The 18656-nt window shown below is 45.2% G+C and overlaps 1 protein-coding gene across 2 annotated transcripts in view; it reads right to left on the bottom strand.

The window, feature by feature from the left end:
• AGTPBP1 (ATP/GTP binding carboxypeptidase 1) overlaps positions 1 to 18656 on the bottom strand; it is a 1069504-nt gene that overhangs the window by 396054 nt on the left and 654794 nt on the right. For both annotated transcript variants that reach the window (XM_078675801.1, XM_078675802.1), the window contains exons 15-17: positions 10367 to 10450; positions 7920 to 8006; positions 7689 to 7837 (exon numbers count right to left, since the gene is read on the bottom strand). In XM_078675801.1, coding sequence (XP_078531927.1) covers positions 7689 to 7837; positions 7920 to 8006; positions 10367 to 10450 — 320 coding nt within the window. The remainder of the gene's footprint in view (positions 1 to 7688; positions 7838 to 7919; positions 8007 to 10366; positions 10451 to 18656) is intronic.

Here is an 18656-nt window from a genome sequence, read left to right as displayed (position 1 = left end):
CATTTGATTGTGTGGATCATCTGCAGCTCTGGTCAACATTGGAACTTATTGGGGTGGATCCTACCATCGTCGCATTTATAAAAGAACTGTACAGAGATGCCGGTGCCAGAGTGAGGTTCGGGTCTCAGGGGCAATGTACACAGAAATTTGCCATAAATAGAGGGGTTAGGCAAGGCTGTATACTTGCGCCCCTTCTATTTAGCTTTTATATTAACTCTATTGTAGACCATCTAGTAAATCTGCCAATTGACTACCCACTCGTCAATGGTAGGCCTGTACCCATCCTATTATACGCCGATGACGCGGCAATTATGTCTAGGACTAAGCTAGGGTTGCAGAGAGCCGTAAGTGAATTTTCATCCTACATGGGGAAAAGAAATCTGAAAGTGAACATATCTAAAACTTTCTCTATGCCATGCACCCAAAAAAGCAAAAAGTCACAATGCTCGATATATCTTGACGAGCAAAGAATTGAGAGTACAGACACTTTCTGTTATTTGGGTGTTGTTTTTGAGAGGAAAGGAGCTTGGAAACATGCAGTGTCTGCTAGGAAGCTTGCCTTTACCCGTGCTATTGGGGCCCTGAGAACCTTTGCAGCTAAAATTGGGGGCAAACCAACTGCCGAGATGCTACAGATCTACCAAGCTAAGTGTGTAGCGACAGTCACTTATGGTGCAGGCCTATGGGGCTTCGAAAATGTGTCCTCACTCCAAATTTGTGAGAATCTTTTTATTCGCTATTTACTAGGCGTGAGTAAATCTACTTCAACTTTTATTACTCACATTGAGACTGGCCTCAAATACCTTAGCGACACTATAAAGCTATCACCGTGTTTGCTTTGGCATAAAATCTGGACCACTATGGAATGCCAATTTAATAGAGAACTCATCACGGATTGTATGAACCTGGATGCTGCATCCAAAATCAAATGGCTACGACACTTCCGGCTAATGTTCTCTAAAATTGGACATCCTGAATATTATGATGACCCAGAGTCCATAGAACACTTGTCTAGGCCAGCCCTCAAAAAACTTTTAATCACACACCTGGAAAGCGTTAGATGGGACACTGAGAAACTCAAAAATACCACCTTGAGTTACCAAAAAATTACCCCTATTGAAGGCTTACAACTGTATCTTAAAACTGAAATTGCACCTTATCCTCGTATGCTTCTTACCAGGCTGCGTTTAGGCACTTTCTTCCGTATGGTCACTCTTCCAAAACAAAATGATTGGACTTCGTTGAATCTAATTTGCCCATGCGATGATCACTCATTACAAAGTAATATTCATATTATGTTTTTCTGCAACCTGTATTCTGCCCCAAGGAAATTGTTCCTTTTACCTCTGCTTAAACGTTGGGGCATAAGAACATGCAAAAATGCTTATTTGAAGTTACTTTTGCTAGATGAGGTGTATGTCATCTTTGTCGTTTCTCGGTTTTTAATGTCAGTAATGAAATATAGAAATTCTATGATGCAAGCCCTACATGTTTAAATTTTATTAGACGCTTTAACATGAGGCTTTTGGCCATATCTTTATCTGTGACTTTTTACATATGGAAAACTGTTTTATAGTTTTTTTATAAATTTCTTGATGGGGAAAACCTTTTAAAATTTGTTGTATAAAATGTACTTGTATGCTTTTATGATTTTCGCAGATAAATCGAATAAAGCCAAATTTGAACATTTGAACTTTGTTCATTTGATAGAGACTTCTAGCCGCGGATTCCTTATCTTAGAATAGATACCCAAGCAATACCTCTGTGGAGGGGGTCTGCGGACCAATTTCATACGAGGATGTCCTGCAGAACTGAACAGGTAAAGGGCCCATCCCTACGGATCTGGCTGTCCATACAGTAGTGTTTAGTAAAAGTGTGCAAGGAAGTCCATGTTGCAGATGGGAAGATGTAAGGACTGGAACTTCGTGAACTAACGCAGTTGTACACAAACCCAGAGGGGGTTGCTTTTTAGTCAATGCGTAGCAAATTTTTATACAGATTACGATGCAACGTGAGGTGGTCCTTTTCGGTACAGCCTATCCCTTCTTCACTCCGACCTGCCCCACGGAAAGGTGGTAGACCACCTGGAACTCTCACGTGCGATCAAGGTAGAGCGATAAAGCTCTTTGTGAGTCCTAACAGTGAAATTGCTCCTCTTATTTAGAGGGATGTGGTGGAGCATAAAAAGTAGGCAGAGTGATGGATTGTTCTACGAGAAATGGAGTGATCCCTTTCATAAGAAAGGAAGCTCTCGTACTAAGCACCAGTTTGTCTGGGTAGATTGCGATAAGGAGGCTTGGATGACAAGGCCTGAAGCTCACTGATACTCCAGGCAGATGTTAATGCAACCATGAAGGCTGTCTTGATGGTAAGGAGCGCCTGAGTGGGCAATTGTGCAGAGGCTCGATGGGAGCGCATATAAGGAAAGTGAGGACAAGATTGAGGTCCGCAAAGGGAGAAGGTGGAAACAAAAGTTGTAAATCTTTCAGAAACCTATTTACAATAGGGGATTTGAAGAGGGAAGGCTGATCAAGCAACCGCAGAAAAGCTTGGAGAGGCAACGCTTCAGAGTACCCAGAGGAGAGCCATGCTGGGCAATTTAAAGGCTGAACAAGAGGGTAGAAAGGGGATCAAGTTCTTTTTCTGTACACCATGCCACAAATTTTGCACAACGGCTGGCATAAACCATCTTGGTGGAGGGACGTCTGGCTACCAAGATAACATCACAGACTTCGGAAGGAAGGTTGAAAGCTGTCAACTGTCGGTGCTCAATCTCGACGCAAGAAGGCGAGCGTTGACAGGCTTGGTTGGAGAACCTTCCCCTTCTGCTGCAACAGAAGATCCTCCAGAAGGGGCAGCCTGATTGGAGGCCGAATGACCATGCTCAACAACTCAGGATACCAGACTCTACGTGCCCAATCCGGAGCCACAAAGATGAATCGGGCTGGGGCGTTCATGATCTTCTTGAGAACTCTGAGCAGGAGTGGTATGGGCAGAAAGGCGTACAGGAAACTTGAGTTCTACTCGGGATGAAAAGTGTCTCAGAGTGAGAGCTGCCTTGAAAACTCCAACGTACAGAACTGCTGACATTGCATGTTCTCATCTGTGGGGAACGGATATACACAAGGCTCTCCCCACTGCTGAAGGAGACCTGACCTTGCACAACCTCCGGATAGAGACACCATTTCTCATCCGCGAGGCCTCCTCAGCTGAGTTTGTCCGCTCTGGTGTTTAGAGAACTCACCAGATGATGAACCACCGGGGAAATGTCCAGGGACACAGGGCTTCTTGACAAAGGGTCCACAACCCCACATCACCCTGCTTGTTGCAGTACCACATGGTGATGTGTTGTCAGTGAACACCTGCACCTGCCTTCCATGGATGGAAGGTAGAAAAGTTTTCAATGCTAATCATATAGCTCAGAGATCCAACAGATTGATGTGGAGTCCGGATTCCGCCGGAGACCAGTGTCCTCTGATCTCCACCTCTCCCAGATGGCCGCCTCATCCCAGGAGTGATGATTTGTCACTACTGTGCGATCTGGTTGGGAAAGGAGAGGGTTCTGCCACGCATCCAATCGTGTTTCATTAACCACCACTGCAAATATTTCACAGTTCCCTCCGAGATCTGGACCCAAGTAAGAGATTCCCCTGATGCTGCGCTCACTGGACCTTCAGATCCCACTGCAGAGCGTGCATATGCCAACGGGCACGTGCCACCAGCAGGATACAGGAGGCCAAGAGGTCCAACAGCTTAAGAGTCTGTCAGAAAGAAATCCAGGGTAGAGGCTGACACATCAGTATCATAGCCTGAATACCATGGACTCACCATTTGAAAGGATAGGCCCAAAACTGCATTGTGTCCAGAACAGCTCCAATGAAAGAGTGTGTCAGTCAGGTGTGACTTCGGCATGTTGATAGTGAACCCCAGTGAATTCAGGAGGTCCGCCATAGTCTGGAGGTGTGAGACAACAACCCGTGGCGAGCAAGCCTTTAGCAGACAGCCGTCAAGAGAGGGTAAGACTCGCACCCCTGATCTCAGCAGATGAGCTGCAACCACCACCATCACCTTTGTGAACACTCGAGGGGCGCTGGTGAGGCCAAAGTGTAGCACAACGCACTGAAAGTACTTGTGGTCCATCGTGAATCGCAGGTGAGGCCTGAGGGCAGGTCGGAAGGGAATATGGAAATATGCATCCTGCAAATCCAGCACACCCATCCAGTCTCCTGGGTCTAGGGCAGATAGAGCCTGAGCAAGAGTGAGCATTTTGAACTTCTCCTTCTTGAGGAAGAAGTTGAGAGAGCACAGGTCTAGGATAGGTAAATGCAAAGTCAGCTCCTGGCAATAAGGGTGTGTCGGGGGTTCCAATGACAGCCCCAGACAGCAGACACGGCAAAAGTCTCGGCTTACGAACGGAGCCGTAATAAGCTGCAGGGAGGCGGGGCGGGAAGAGGCTCCAGCTGCGGCGAGTGGCAAGCCGCTTGGAATGCTTGGCCTCGCAGTCACACACCCGTAGACTCACTCCTGCAACCTGCTCCCCAAGATGTCCTCTTCGGTTGATGTAGGTAAATGCAAAGTCAGCTCCTGGCAATAAGGGTGGGTCGGGGGTTCCAATGACAGCCCCACACAGCAGACACAGCAAAAGTCTCGGCTTTCGAACGGCTCCCGCGGAGCGGGGGCCGTGAGCCATAATAAGCTGCAGGGAGGCAGGGCGGGAAGAGGCTCCAGCTGCGGCGAGTGGCAAGCCGCTTGGAATGCTGGGCCTCGCAGTCCCACACCCGTAGACTCACTCCTGCAACCTGCTCCCCAAGGTGTCCTCTCCGGTTGATGTAGGTAAATGCAAAGTCAGCTCCTGGCAATAAGGGTGGGTCAGGGGTTCCAATGACAGCCCCACACAGCAGACACGGTAAAAGTCTCGGCTTACGAACGGCTCCCGCGGAGCGGGGGCCGTGAGCCATAATAAGCTGCAGGGAGGCGGGGCAGGAAGAGGCTCCAGCTGCGGCGAGTGGCAAGCCGCTTGGAATGCTGGGCCTCGCAGTCCCACACCCGTAGACTCACTCCTGCAACCTGCTCCCCAAGGTGTCCTCTCCGGTTGATGTAGGTAAATGCAAAGTCATCTCCTGGCAATAAGGGTAGGTCGGGGGTTCCAATGACAGCCCCACACAGCAGACACGGCAAAAGTCTCGGCTTACGAACGGCTCCCGCGGAGCGGGGGCCGTGAGCCGTAATAAGCTGCAGGGAGGCTGGGCGGGAAGAGGCTCCAGCTGCAGCGAGTGGCAAGCCGCTTGGAATGCTGGGCCTCGCAGTCCCACACCCGTAGACTCACTCCTGCAACCTGCTCCCCAAGGTGTCCTCTCCGGTTGATGTAGGTAAATGCAAAGTCAGCTCCTGGCAATAAGGGTGGGTCGGGGGTTCCAATGACAGCCCCACACAGCAGACACGGCAAAAGTCTCGGCTTACGAACGGCACCCCTAGGATAGAATGAAGGCCTCTGCCCTTCTTGGCCCACCAGAAATAGAGGGAATAACAACCACGACCCACTCTCGTCTGCACTCTCTCAATGGCTCCTTTGGCCAAAAGAGCAGTCACTTGTAGTAGGACAAGACATAGGTGGTTCTCCGTCAGCCTGTCATAAGTAGGTGTAATGAAGGCAGGGGTAGTCTCGAAGGGGATGGAGTAGCCCTTTTGGACAATCTGCAAAACCCATCTATCCAATGTTGTGGACTGCCAGTGGGGCAGGTAATGGCGAATTCTGCCATCGTAAATAGGTAGACTAGGAAGGTTTGGAGGCTGAAGCTGCTGGGTGGGTGGTGAATTGACCCGAACGCTGGCCACCCGACGCACGGGGCTGGTAGGTACCATGCCCATGCCTAAGCAGAAGATGAAAAGCTTGTACACCTCGGTGGCTGGGAGGGTAAAGGCGATGCTGCGAGCTCCTTCCTTGGCCACGAAAGGAGCGAAAGGCAGATTGAGGGAGACCAGGGGCTTTGGAAACGCCCAAGGAAGTGGCCGTAGCCCTGCTCTCCTTAAAGCACTCCAACACTGAATCCGCCTTGTCTCAGAAGAAATGGGAGCCATCAAAGGGCATGTCCATGAGTGATGTCTGGACATCCCCAGAAAAGCCAGTAGACCTCAACCAGACATGAAAAGGCCACTGTAGATGAAACTGCTCTGCCTAGTGAGTCGGTGGTGTCTAGTCCACATCAAATGGTGAAATTAGCTGCATCCCTCCTGTCAGCAAAAGCCTGGGAGCGCATGGCCCGCCCTCCTCCAGGACCGTTGGCAGCACCTGCGCAACTGTATCCAAAAAGCATGGGAATAGCGGCCCAAGAGGTATGTGGTGTTCACCAACTGCAATGCCAGGGTGATGGAAGAAAAAGATGTTCTTGCCTAAATTGTCTAGCCTCTTGGATTACAATGCAGTGGTAATGTGCCAGGATTTACATATGAATTGGAGGCTTGGACTACCAAGCTCTCCAGGGTAGGATGTTACGTGAGAAATTTGGAGTCTTAGGGAGTGAGGCGGTAGCGGAGGGCAATTGTCCTGTTCATAGAAGCCTGTATTGGGCTTGGAACGGGGCCCAAACAGGACATCAGTGGAAGAAGCGGTTCGGAAGGGGACACTACCAGTTGAAGCACTTCCATCAACATTAGACTTGACTGCCACAAAGGGCCTCAGCTGCCTTCAGCACCACCATTGCTAATGAAGCCGCCTCCTCCTGTAGCCACGGTAGGGGAAGAAAGCTTGCCAGTCCAGAAGTGTCCAGTCCACTGGCTGCACCCAGATCCTCACACCAGTCCATGGATTCATAAGGCTGGTATTCTCCAGGGTCTAGTGACCCCCTCCCATTTTCCCCCCGAGTCCTAGCCCATAGGAATAGGGCTCAGGGTCCGGCCTGGAAGGCATGGCTCCAGTCGGCGTGAAAGTATGCTTCAGGCCACGCCCCTCAGACTCCATGTCAGAGTTGGGGATGTAAATGGGAATGGTGCTGCTGGTGGGCATGAGTGGTGCCGGGAGTGTCAGCCTCAAGACTGGAGATGGGCAAGGTCGATAAGGCACGATAAGGCCTCTAGGCCCATAGGAATCAATGGAAAGGGATTCCTTAATTGCGATTCGCAAATTGTGAATCGCAATTAAGGAAAATTAAGGAATCGCAAAAACAATTGCGATTTTTTTAATGCATAGCCGTTTGCGAATTCTTAATTGCGATTCCTTAATTTTCGCAATTAAGAATTCGCAAACGGGAACATTGATGCATGTGGCCGTAGGAGTTTACACCCTCAGAAGGAATCAATAGGTTGGAGGGAAGACAGTCATTTGTTTGAAGATGAATTACTTAGCAAACAAAAAGGTCTCAAGAAACTAGAAAGCTTTAGGTAGACCTGAAGGTTAGTTCTTTGAAATGCATGTTCCCGACATTCAGTTATTTTTAGACCTGTAAATGTGCACTTTGTTATTCATTTATTAGACCTGATACATTATAATGGTTATATATGGAGGATAATTATTCTGTAGATGTGTATTTGTATCTTTCTGTGCACAGCTGTATTTATTCTGTTATGATTACTTGTTTCAGGTGTTGCACTGTTATTCTTTTGTGTGACACCATAACGCTGTGCTAAGGTGTGGCTTTGTGCATAGTATAAATATTTCAGTCAATAGTACCTAAAAATTAGCTAGCGCTTACCATAGTTAAACTGACTGTTGGACTTTTCACAGTTGATAATATTGAAGCGGTATCCAATTCCTGGCCGCATTCCACTCACTTCGAAGTAAAACCACTGATGATAATGGTTACTGTTTATATCGGAATTCAGAATGAGGTCATATTCATACCTAGAAATTTACATAAAGGATATAGCTTAGTAATTAATTTTAAATGTATGTCATGTTTAATTATAACATAAATGCAACTTACTTCCTAATCTGAATAGCCTTCCGGAGATTTCCAGATTCAAATTTAGAATTAAATTTCAAAATCTCACTCTCTTCTAGTACAGGACAGCTAGAAAAAAAAATATGCAGGTTACTAGGAGTTCACAATTTGTTCAATTAATATGTTTCTGAGATTTAGTGGTCAGTCTATGACACATGAAAAAACCCATAAAGCACTCAATAATATCTGGCATACATTTTGGCAATTTAAGAGATCCACAGATCACTGAAAGTCAAGCAGAAATAGCACCAGAAATGCTCAGTATCGCTTAAATTTGGGTATAAACCACGTGTGTAAAATAAAACGAACAAAATGCCAATGGGGCACGGAATTTGGGAAAAATACATCAATTGATTTATTTTTAAACAATCATAAATTACAAAATTGAGACGATCTGAAAAGCTTAACAAAATTTACAAAAAAAATGAATAAATGAAATTAAAATTCAAAATGTGGTGAGAAAATAAATTGCAATGTTACATGTTCTGATGACATTTAGGTAACGTTTTTAAATGGAGCTCTTTGTAATAGCAATTCAACTTTTGTCAGACAGACAGGATACTGACACAACATTCAACCTAATGTTAGGGAATAAATAGTGTACATGTTGAGCACGTACCTCTGGACAGATTTACATACCAGTTGCTAGTACTGTCTGTACAAAACAATGACAACCAGAATTCATTATAACGAGCAACACTGTGAAGGTAAAAACCAGTTAGCAAAGAGTGGAACAGCTAACGCACTAGGCAAAGCGGCATCTAGAAATGTCTAACATACTCAACAACTAATAACAGACTGTTTGCCAACAGATGGGTAGACCAAACAGCTTGAAAAATCTAAGTGTACCACAACCATTGCTCAAAATTGAACGCAGCCTTCAAAGTGTTGCAAATATCACTGTATGAACAGAAAAGGCATGCCTCAAAGTAGGATGTGATGCTGCAGTGACGTGATCAGCTGCACAGATCCTTTGAGAACACACCTTGGGCTTCAACTTGAGGTTTCAGAAATTTTTGGGGGGTATGTGTCAAGGGGTGCAAGCAAAAGCCGGAACAGAAAGTGGGCATGGGTTTCTTCCTGAGTAGATATCAGTTACTTTTAGCACTCATAAGTTTGATTCTTCTACAAGAATGGCTGCCGTATTATGTTATGAAAGCGCACTATCACCTGCCACGATATCCTGGCGCTGAGCAGGTGTGTGTGTCTAGCACCGAAGAAACACATTTTAGTTCTATTAAAAGCTCAAATGAAAATTTACCTTTGTTTTGTAGTTTCTACCTTGGTACTTTGAAGAGATCTAGCCTGGAATTTTCCACCAATTCACAGTCACACAATACACGTTCCCGGCCTAACAATGGAAATTCCCTTTTAGTGGCGAATCCCCATGGGCAGTCAGGGTTACTGGGCAGACAAGATGGTTCTTTGACTTGGCCAAGGACAAAACTACTTACCATTCTTCGTAGTGCAATGGAACCAGGATCAGTGGTTAGAGTTACCCCAAAACATGAAGTGTGTCACAATTACCGGAGCCTGGCAGAGAAATCTACTGGGACTGCACTAAAATTAGTTAATTCACGTTTAGAGGCATTCAGAAGCTATAAAGACGGCTCTGCTAGATTGCATCTACTCCCATTGGGCTTTTTAACCCTAGACAGAGGTTTTTAAAATCGGATATGAAAAGTGAAAATACAACCTACATGAATATAGGCATCAAAAAAACAATTTCAAAAAGGATTGTAGTGCTAAAGTGTCAAAACAAGTAGGCGCATACCCACAAAACACTCGGAGAGTAACACAGTGCTGGTTTTCCTTGCTTTTTTATGCATGTAAATGACGTACTGTGAAAAAATTGGCACAGAATTTAAAGGTTTGATGCTTTACATTTACTACAGCTTCATTGAACCCTCTGCATCAATGTGAACAATGGAGAAAATTAGGCACCCATTTTAAATGTAACGCTTCTTAGGAGATCAGCACAAATAGTGTGTTCTTCACTAAGGTTGTGCAGACAGTTATCATCGAATTCTACCTGCTGGTAATTGACAATACACAAACCAGAGACATATCTGACCACATGCAAACGAAGCCCCAAAACACATTTTGTGATACCTATTACCCATGAACATTAGTTTATATAGGCCACATATCACAACCGCATGCTTGGTGCAAAAATAATTTGTGTAGTGGTGTTTTTACTACAGCAGTTTACAGCTATGTGTGATAAGGCACTTATGCAGCTCTATCAGAGACCCTTTATGTTGAACACGCACAGAAGTTTGTCAGATAACTTTATTTCGTAGAAGGGTTACTATGCCCTGACACTAGAACAGCGATATTGGAAAATGATATGATTATTCCACTTTTTTCTTTACAGTGACATGAGTTTGGTAAAAAGTTCAAGAATACAAAATATCAAATATACCAACCTTGGATTATCGAGATCGTACACAACTCTATCTATGATATCATTTGGATGAATCATCCGCTCTATATCTTGGGAAATCTTGTTCCTGGAATCATAAGTTAAAAAAAATGTGAGTTACCTCTGCCTTCATCTAATAATGTGCAGTAAATCACTCATAGTTGCCTTTCAGTAACTAACAATTTAGCTGAAGCAAGACATTTCCTTATAATTATCTGGAAGGCTTTCCCAAGATAAATTATAATACCTACTGTGTGGTTTAGTCCACAGATGAACTACTAACTTAGATCAAAATGTGTCGGAAAATATTTATAGTCATTACAACAGCCTGTCACCGAAACTATGAGTTTGATATTGTCTTTCTGCATCTTGTAGCACTACTAATCTTCATCAAGCGGCGATTCATTTAAAAATTGTACTATGCAATTAAAATTAAAATTCATCACTGGTCATGATTGAGGTAATGCCGAAGCAAAGACAGAATAGTGAAGTAGTAGGAGTAAGAACTCCCCTTTCCAACCACATCAGATTGCAGAGCTTCCAAAGAGCATATTGCAGGTGCTATTATTAACTTTAACTACACAGGCTAATAGCTTCTTATGAATTTGTATAGTTAAGCAGAATTTAAAGTTATGTGTCTAAAATGTACATAATGAATGCAAATGTATCCGTGGACTATGGACAAGAGATGACTATTGAATGTTTTCACCAAAGGGGATGATGGACGGAGTGTTGAACATTGCAAGCACTCAACCCCAGTTAACTGATCTGGGTTTAATCCATCATCATTCTTTAGCTCACTCCGCCTCCCCAGTTCAGACATGGCCATATGCCAGAAGGATATCTGTGATAAAAGAAGTAACCCACTGACCTATGCACATGAAATATTGTTCCGTGAAATGCATGGTACATGTTTTTGCAGCAGGCATAGTAGACTTTTGAGATACCTTGGATGAGTCAAAACTGCCACCAGACAGAACCCCCAATCTCTCTCCAGGGGTACATTAATCCCAGATTTATCTTAACACTTATTATTGACTGAAAACTGCTCAATGTATAAGAAACTCTGCAGCAAATGTTATGTTTCATAGGGTACCCCAATATAGGCTTGAGTAGTCACCTGATCCTTTACCTACATTTACCGTATATTTTGTACTACGTAACGGGTTTTGGTATTGACCTTTTACCTAGTTAGGCGCTGCATAAATGTTGTGTGGTTTTCCTCGAAAACTAGCCTCATTAATTATGCATAAGGATTCGCAAATCACAGCAGGATTACCATCTTCTGCATAATGACTATGTATAAGGGTCATCCCTTCCGTCATACTCGGCTGACATGACACAGCAAGATAGAACCCCTGAGGGTACCTTTTGAGTATATATACACCATATCTTTGCTGGGGTGAGCAGAGGAGAAAGACTTCCATGCTGACACACTGACATGAGACCCTGAGGTTCCTGCACGCAGACACTTCAGCTGCAGTGGTCTGACATCCCTCACGGGTGTCCATCTCGAGACCAAGAGGGGGTCCCATGGTCTCACACTTCAGGTAATGGGACAGACTTCATCCTAGGGGGGTTTGGGATCTACATCCATGCTAGGTACACTTAAGTACATCTAGTTATGGTTGGATCGTAGGAGTACGCATTATTACGGTCATGTATTTATATACCTGCCTGTATTCATTGTTTTAGGACTATGGTAGGAATCTACCATGCATTTACTCTATTGGTGCTTATAATCATTTATATCTTTCTGTCTTATGGTTGTTTCAGTACACCTATTTTAAACTAGAATAAAGATGGTTCAATAAATACTTATTGAAAACGTCCCCACCGTTTATTCTGTGTATCTCTCTGAGACTAAGTGAGCACGAGTGACTAAGTGAAAAGTACTGTACTGTTTCCATGAACCTTGATGGGACAGGGTTGTCATGGTCAACAGTTGGCAAGAACCCTTCACTCCTTGGTAAGAGGGGTTTCTAGTGGCACTGTGAGCTAGCTGGTATACAGGCGAACATACCCGGTGGGGGTGTCTGGAATCTGTCTGGACACCAATCCCACAGTCTAGATCATCTAAACACGCAGATCCTATCTAGGTTTATAGGAACTACACGACACAGGTGCTTTAAACACTGCTGCACTGCTACAACCCCCCGTAGCAAAACGGGCCCTTCACCCTTCCAGCCCCCTGAGAAAACACCCGATGCGCGGTATAGCCAGTCCAGCTTTGGTTGGGACGCCGGAAGCAGAGTCGGTATGCATGACGGTTCAACTGGCGCCATGGGAGAACCCACCAGCTCTAACCCAGATGACGGGCCTTGCGTCTAGACTGGGAATAGGGATCGAGCCTGACCCTTGGGCTTAGATCGGTCACAATGTGGGATCTTTCGATGCTTGATGGCATTCAGCTTCACCTCACAGTTCTGTTTGGCCTTCAGGTTCATCAATGCGCAGTGAGTGCAGGCCTTAAATACAGGCACCACAGGCAGACCTGGTAAGGATCTGTCACAGACATTTGCTTTTCACAGTCCTTGAAGGACTTGAAACCTGTTGTCCTGGGATGTGACATTTTCCTTGCACATTGAAAAATAAATCATCAAAATATTATCTCCAAGAGACAAGAGGTAGATCCGGATCCATGTCTGGTGTCACACAAAAAAAGAAATTGATGGCAGTGCTCTGGAGCGGCGCCTATAAGGGCCTCGCAATACATATTTAGAGGAGGACTGCTTCAGCGCATAGCCGCACAACACCACCTACCAGCAAGCATAGGTGCTGCTCCAAAGTTTCAAGATCCAATCTGAGACCTGGCAAATATTCAGTAGATGAGAAATCTGCAGATATAAGTCTCTATTAGAACGGTAGTAACTGGTCAACAGGGCTCTCTAGAGACTATGGACACTATGGAACATGAGCAGCAGCCATTATTCTTCTGCTAGGTTTCTGCTACTATTGAAAGGATAGCAGTTTGCAGTGACAAGAAGGAGCACCGAAGAGCCTACATACATTGAGTGCACAGTTGTGTGCAGCTGGTTAGAGGTGCAAGACAGAAGCGGAGGAGTACCGGAAAAGAAGAGAGGTCAGCAAAGACAGCAAAAGGTAGCTTGGAAAAGTTGAGAGAAAATTTAGTTTTTGATAAAAGTTCCATGTGGCTTACTGTTGTGCTGTGAGAGCACATGAAAATATCTAAAACCCGCAAGTATATGGGGACTGCCAGAGTAGAAAAAACAAGTTGACTGTGAGAATTATGGGCGTGTACTGGGTGAAGCACTGGCAGGTGTACTGTTTGTGATACTGTCGTAGTTGTGCACCTCTGAGAATTCACTGTTATATAACGAGACATTGAGACTGCTGCGAATGTGTATTGAATGTTCACACGTGTTGAATGCATACCACTTGACCTGTGACATTGCGAGCCTTCGTAGCGCCGTTAGCACAATCTCATTAAGTTTTTATCTACGTTTATCTCTCTATATCTTTAGGTTGGTTCTATACATAAGAGTGGTCGATATCGATTGGGTGCAGATAAGCCCAGACCACTTACCTGAATCAGGTCACCATAACAGGATGTATTGTGTGTTTTTCTCGAACCCCTATGCTATATATTTTTCTATTCTTATCTTCACCTGGTCCTGATGAAACGCCATAGGATCCATTAGGGACCAAATAGGCGTGAAACATGTCGACTTGACTATTAACCTTATCACTATTCACTAAAATTGCAAGAACGAACAAACCCTTCTGACTGATAGCAGGGTACCTTCTTTGCCTGTTTTTAAATATATCGATCTGACTCAATAATAAATACTACCTAGGGTACAGTTACGTTATTTTTAAGTCACCTGCACACTCCCCACACACCTGCACTCACCACTGCGGTGTTCCTCTAAAAAAGATCACTGCCAAAGAGCCTTCTCGCGGGGCCAGTGGGGGACTGCAGCGCCACCCCCACGAGGAGCACACCGCTCAATGATGAAGCGTGACACCTTAACTAGTGTTTGAGGGCAACTCTCCAATTTGGAGGATTTCCCCTGCATCCAACCTAAAATCGCTGAGGAAAATAGGCATATTTTCCACTACTGTGGCCCTTTACCAATACTTCACGCTGCCGAATGGGCTAGCACTTATTCTTAGGAATAGTTACTCTCCAGTGATTAACACGTATTACCTTGGGAACACGGGTACTGGACCTTATTTTCTTATGATACTGGAACTCAACCGTAATAACCTATTACAGTTGAGTTCTGATGTCACAATATCAGCTGCCAGCAGGAAGGGAAAAGGCAGGTCAAGTCACAGAGCATAATTAAAGCAGATATTTAAATAATTAAAACTAAACATTGCTTTTCTTTCTTCTGCTCTATTTTTCTAGTTGTACAGTGGCAAGGATGAAGTGGCTTTTTAGTTCTCTGGTCTAGACAGCACATGCGCTGTTTCGAAAGGCACATGTATATACTTTGAGGGCTTCAGCACGCCCATAGACTTTCCATTTGCTGGCTCCATTGTTGCTCTCCTAATCTTTCTCCCATTTGTCCATGTCATGCATGTGTCATGCCTCTTCCTGTGTCTAACCCTCCCGAAGAGCATTGACCAATTACTACTATCCATCTACTCCTCCCATTTAATGACCATTTTAAGAATTGCTCTTTTCTTTAAGAGCGGTAGTGTTTTCACTCGCTCCGAATGCCACGCCGTTTCTGTAAACAGGCCTGTAAATCATGTTCTTATCTCGTTTCTCGTCTCGTCCCCCAAACACCCGCCTCCCGCTGTTGCTTTCTCCATCCTGTGCCCCCTGTCTGCTTGCCCTGTGCTACTCCGACTGTCGTCAAATTGCTCTCCCTCACTCTGCATTTTTCCTTACTCGGTTGCCCAATCACCCTTCTTCCGCTTTTGCTTGCTCCCCCCAGCACCCCCCGTAGCTGCTTGCCCTGTGCTTCTCCAACTATAATAGAACAGGCCTGCAAATCATGCTCATCTTGTTTTTCAAGCCATAGCATGTTTTTCAATTACCAAGAGAGCCTTTGCAGGGAGAGAGAGAGAGAAAGTCCAAAATCCCCTCCAAGGTCACGTGACCACTTAGATTCAGCTGCCCTTCAGTCACTCATTCCCACCCCCCTCCCCACCCCTAAGTTAGTAACAAAAAATAGGAACAAGTCATAAAGAGCTCACTGGTTACTGATATAACAAGCTGCGGGAAGGGATTGTTTCAATTCACTTAAGGCTAATGTAAAGTGCTCCAATACCGTTGAGTGGTGTTGCCGCTTTATAAAACTGCACAAAAAGAAGGTAACGGGTGCTAATGTAAAGTGCTTCAATACCTTCGGCTGGTGTTGGTGGTTCATAAAATTGCACCATATAAATACAACATATAAAGCACCACCTGCCTCCAACAGCACTCCTAGGCATGGAGTGCATCTGTATAGTAATATAATGTGGTTAGAACACAGTGCACAGTACATCAGCAATCCCCTCTATGGTGGCCATTGCCTTACAAGGTCACATCATCACTTCATTCCAGCTGCCCTTCGCTCACTCATTCTCACCCCACTCCCTAGTCCTGAGATCGTTACAAAATAACAGGAACACGTGATAACGGGTTCACTGGTTACTAATAAAACAGGCTGCAGGAAGAGCTTTTTTCAATTCACTGAATGGTCACTGTAAAACGCCACATGCCACCAACTCTACTTCTAGGCGCTGAAGTACATCTGTATAGTAAGCGTTGTGTGGTTTAGAATACAACGTGCAGTACATTAGCAAAACCCTCCATGGTCTCCCTTACTTTGCAAGGTCACATGACTGCTTCATTTCAGCTGTCCTTCCAAACCCTGAGATAGTTACAAAAAACAGGAACACGTCATAAGGGGTTTGCTGGTTACTAATAAAACAGGGTGCAGGAAGGGTTTCTTTCAATTGTAATGCGTCACCTGCCACCAACTGCACTCCTAGACGCGGGAGAGCATCTGTATACTAACCGTTTTGTATTTTAGAATACAGCGCACAGTGCATCAGTAATTCCTTCCATAGTCTCCATTTCCTTCCAAGGTCACGTGGCCACTTTGTTTCAGCTGCCCTTCACTCACTCATTCTCACCCCCTTCAGCACCCCTAAGATCGTTACATACAGAAACACAAAATAGCAGGGTAGGTAGTTACTATTAAAGCAGGCTGCGGAAAGGCTTGAATCAATTGACTGGACAGTCATTGTAAAGCAAGACATGCCACCAAACAGCACTCCTAGGGGCTGCCGTTCATCTGTATAGTAAGCATTTTGTGGTTTAGTATACAGTGCACACCCAGTACATAAACAAGCACATGGTTTGTCATGTTGCAGAATTACAGGTTAAAAGCAAATGATCAGTAAAAGGCTTATTGCAAGATAAAATAAACAAGGGTATTTTCAGCTGACGGCACCCCGCCTTTGAGATGTACGTTTGGTAAATGTTTATGCCAAACGTAAATTCATATTACTCAGATTTTGAAAACTGCAAACTACCAGGGGCACCAAAGAGGTACTTTGCATGTGCACGGTCTACCAAGTCCCATGCGAACCATAACAACAACTGTGGTCAAAAATAATACAATACTATTACATAACATTTAAGGCTGACATATCTAAGTATTTCAAGAATTAGTTGCTGTTACACAAATTAACAAGATTAATTTGATCAACCGCAGAACGTCCAAAGGCCGAGTTAGCCCTACAGTGGCTTACCACTTTCTTGAAATGGCCTTAACATATAGGTGGTCGTTGTAAATCCAATTCACTGACTGGAAGGGAGGTCTGGTTAGACTATACCAAGTTTATGTCAAACCAGATAGAAACAACAGTGGTCCACCAAACCCCATGTAATAGGAAGAGGAAATAGATTCAATAAAGGATTCCTGAATTTGAATCTACGCATGCAATGGTTTCTGAAATTTGATGATTGTTGCCCGTGATACTTCTAGCCAGTCGGACAGCTCAGTGGGTTGAGTTAATGTTAATGTTAATGTTATTGGGATTTATATAGCGCTCGGCAGCCCCAGCAAAGGGGCGTCCCGGCGCTGCGAGCAAAACTAAAACAGAAAAAGAGAGTGCCAAAGGAGAAGAGGTGCGGTTAATGAAAGAGGTGGGTTTTGATGGCTTTCCTGAAAGCCAGAAGGTCCTGCATACCACGAATGGTTTCCGGGAGGCTGTTCCAGAGCTTGGCAGCGAGCAGGCTGAAGGATCGACCGCCCATTCTGGCAAGATTGGTACGGGGAATGACCACCAGATGTTGTCCTTCTGAACGCAGTGACCTCCCAGGAATATACTCCGTCAGGAGGGGGCACAACATCGGGGGGGAGGCGGTTTTAAGGATTTTGAAGGCAAGACAGAGTGCCTTAAACTGAATCCTTTTTCCCACCGGGAGCCAGTGCAATTTTTTCAGAGCTCCAGCCGCTAAGGAGTGGCGGGGGAGACCTACCAACGCTCTGGCGGCTGCGTTCTGCACTCTCTGAAGTCTGGCAGTTTCCGCCTGGTTAGCGCCCAATAGGAGGGAGCTGGCATAGTCCAGCCTAGAAAGGATGGTAGCTTGGACAATTACCTGGCGGGTGTGACAGTTGAAGAACTTCAGCGTAGGTCTTAAATTGTGCAGGATGCCGAAGCAGGTGGCTGCGACTTTTTTGGTATGGTGAGTGAATTTCAGTGCTGAGTCGACCCAGACTCCCAGATTTTTTACACATTCCTTGGGCTTAGGCGGTTGGCCTAGAATATCAGGCCACCAATTACCGCCCCAGGCTGCGGTGTTTTTCCCCAAGAGCAGTATCTCTGTTTTCCCCGCATTGAGCTGGAGGAAGTTCGCCGTCATCCAGTTGGTGATGTCAGTAAGGGTCTGCTTGAAATGATGGGCCTCCAGACCGTTGTTACCATTGAGAGCCACCACCAACTGGGTATCATCTGCGTAAGATACTAACGTCAGACCACTGTGTTTAACCACTTCTGCTAGTGGTCGGACGTAAACATTGAACAGGGTGGGGCTCAGTGATGACCCCTGAGGCACCCCCTGTCCAATGTTGTGCTCTTTTGAGATGTATGGGGGGGTAGACACTTTAAAGGATCTATTGGCAAGAAAGTCTTTAAACCATCCCAGGGCCATACCTGTTAATCCAGCTTCCTCCAATCTCAACAAGAGGACCTCGTGTGACACCGTATCGAAGGCAGCACTGAGATCCAACAGGATCAGTGCTGCCGTTCCGCCGGCGTCAAGAATGGTACGGAGGTCCTCTGTAACACTAAGCAAGGCTGTCTCGGTGCTGTGACCAGCTCTA

The sequence above is a fragment of the Lissotriton helveticus genome, chromosome 2_1 (genome assembly GCF_964261635.1).
Source record: "Lissotriton helveticus chromosome 2_1, aLisHel1.1, whole genome shotgun sequence".
NCBI lineage: Eukaryota > Metazoa > Chordata > Amphibia > Caudata > Salamandridae > Lissotriton > Lissotriton helveticus.
Note: the sequence above shows the minus strand (reverse complement) of the source record. Positions and strands in the feature narration are given on the sequence as shown.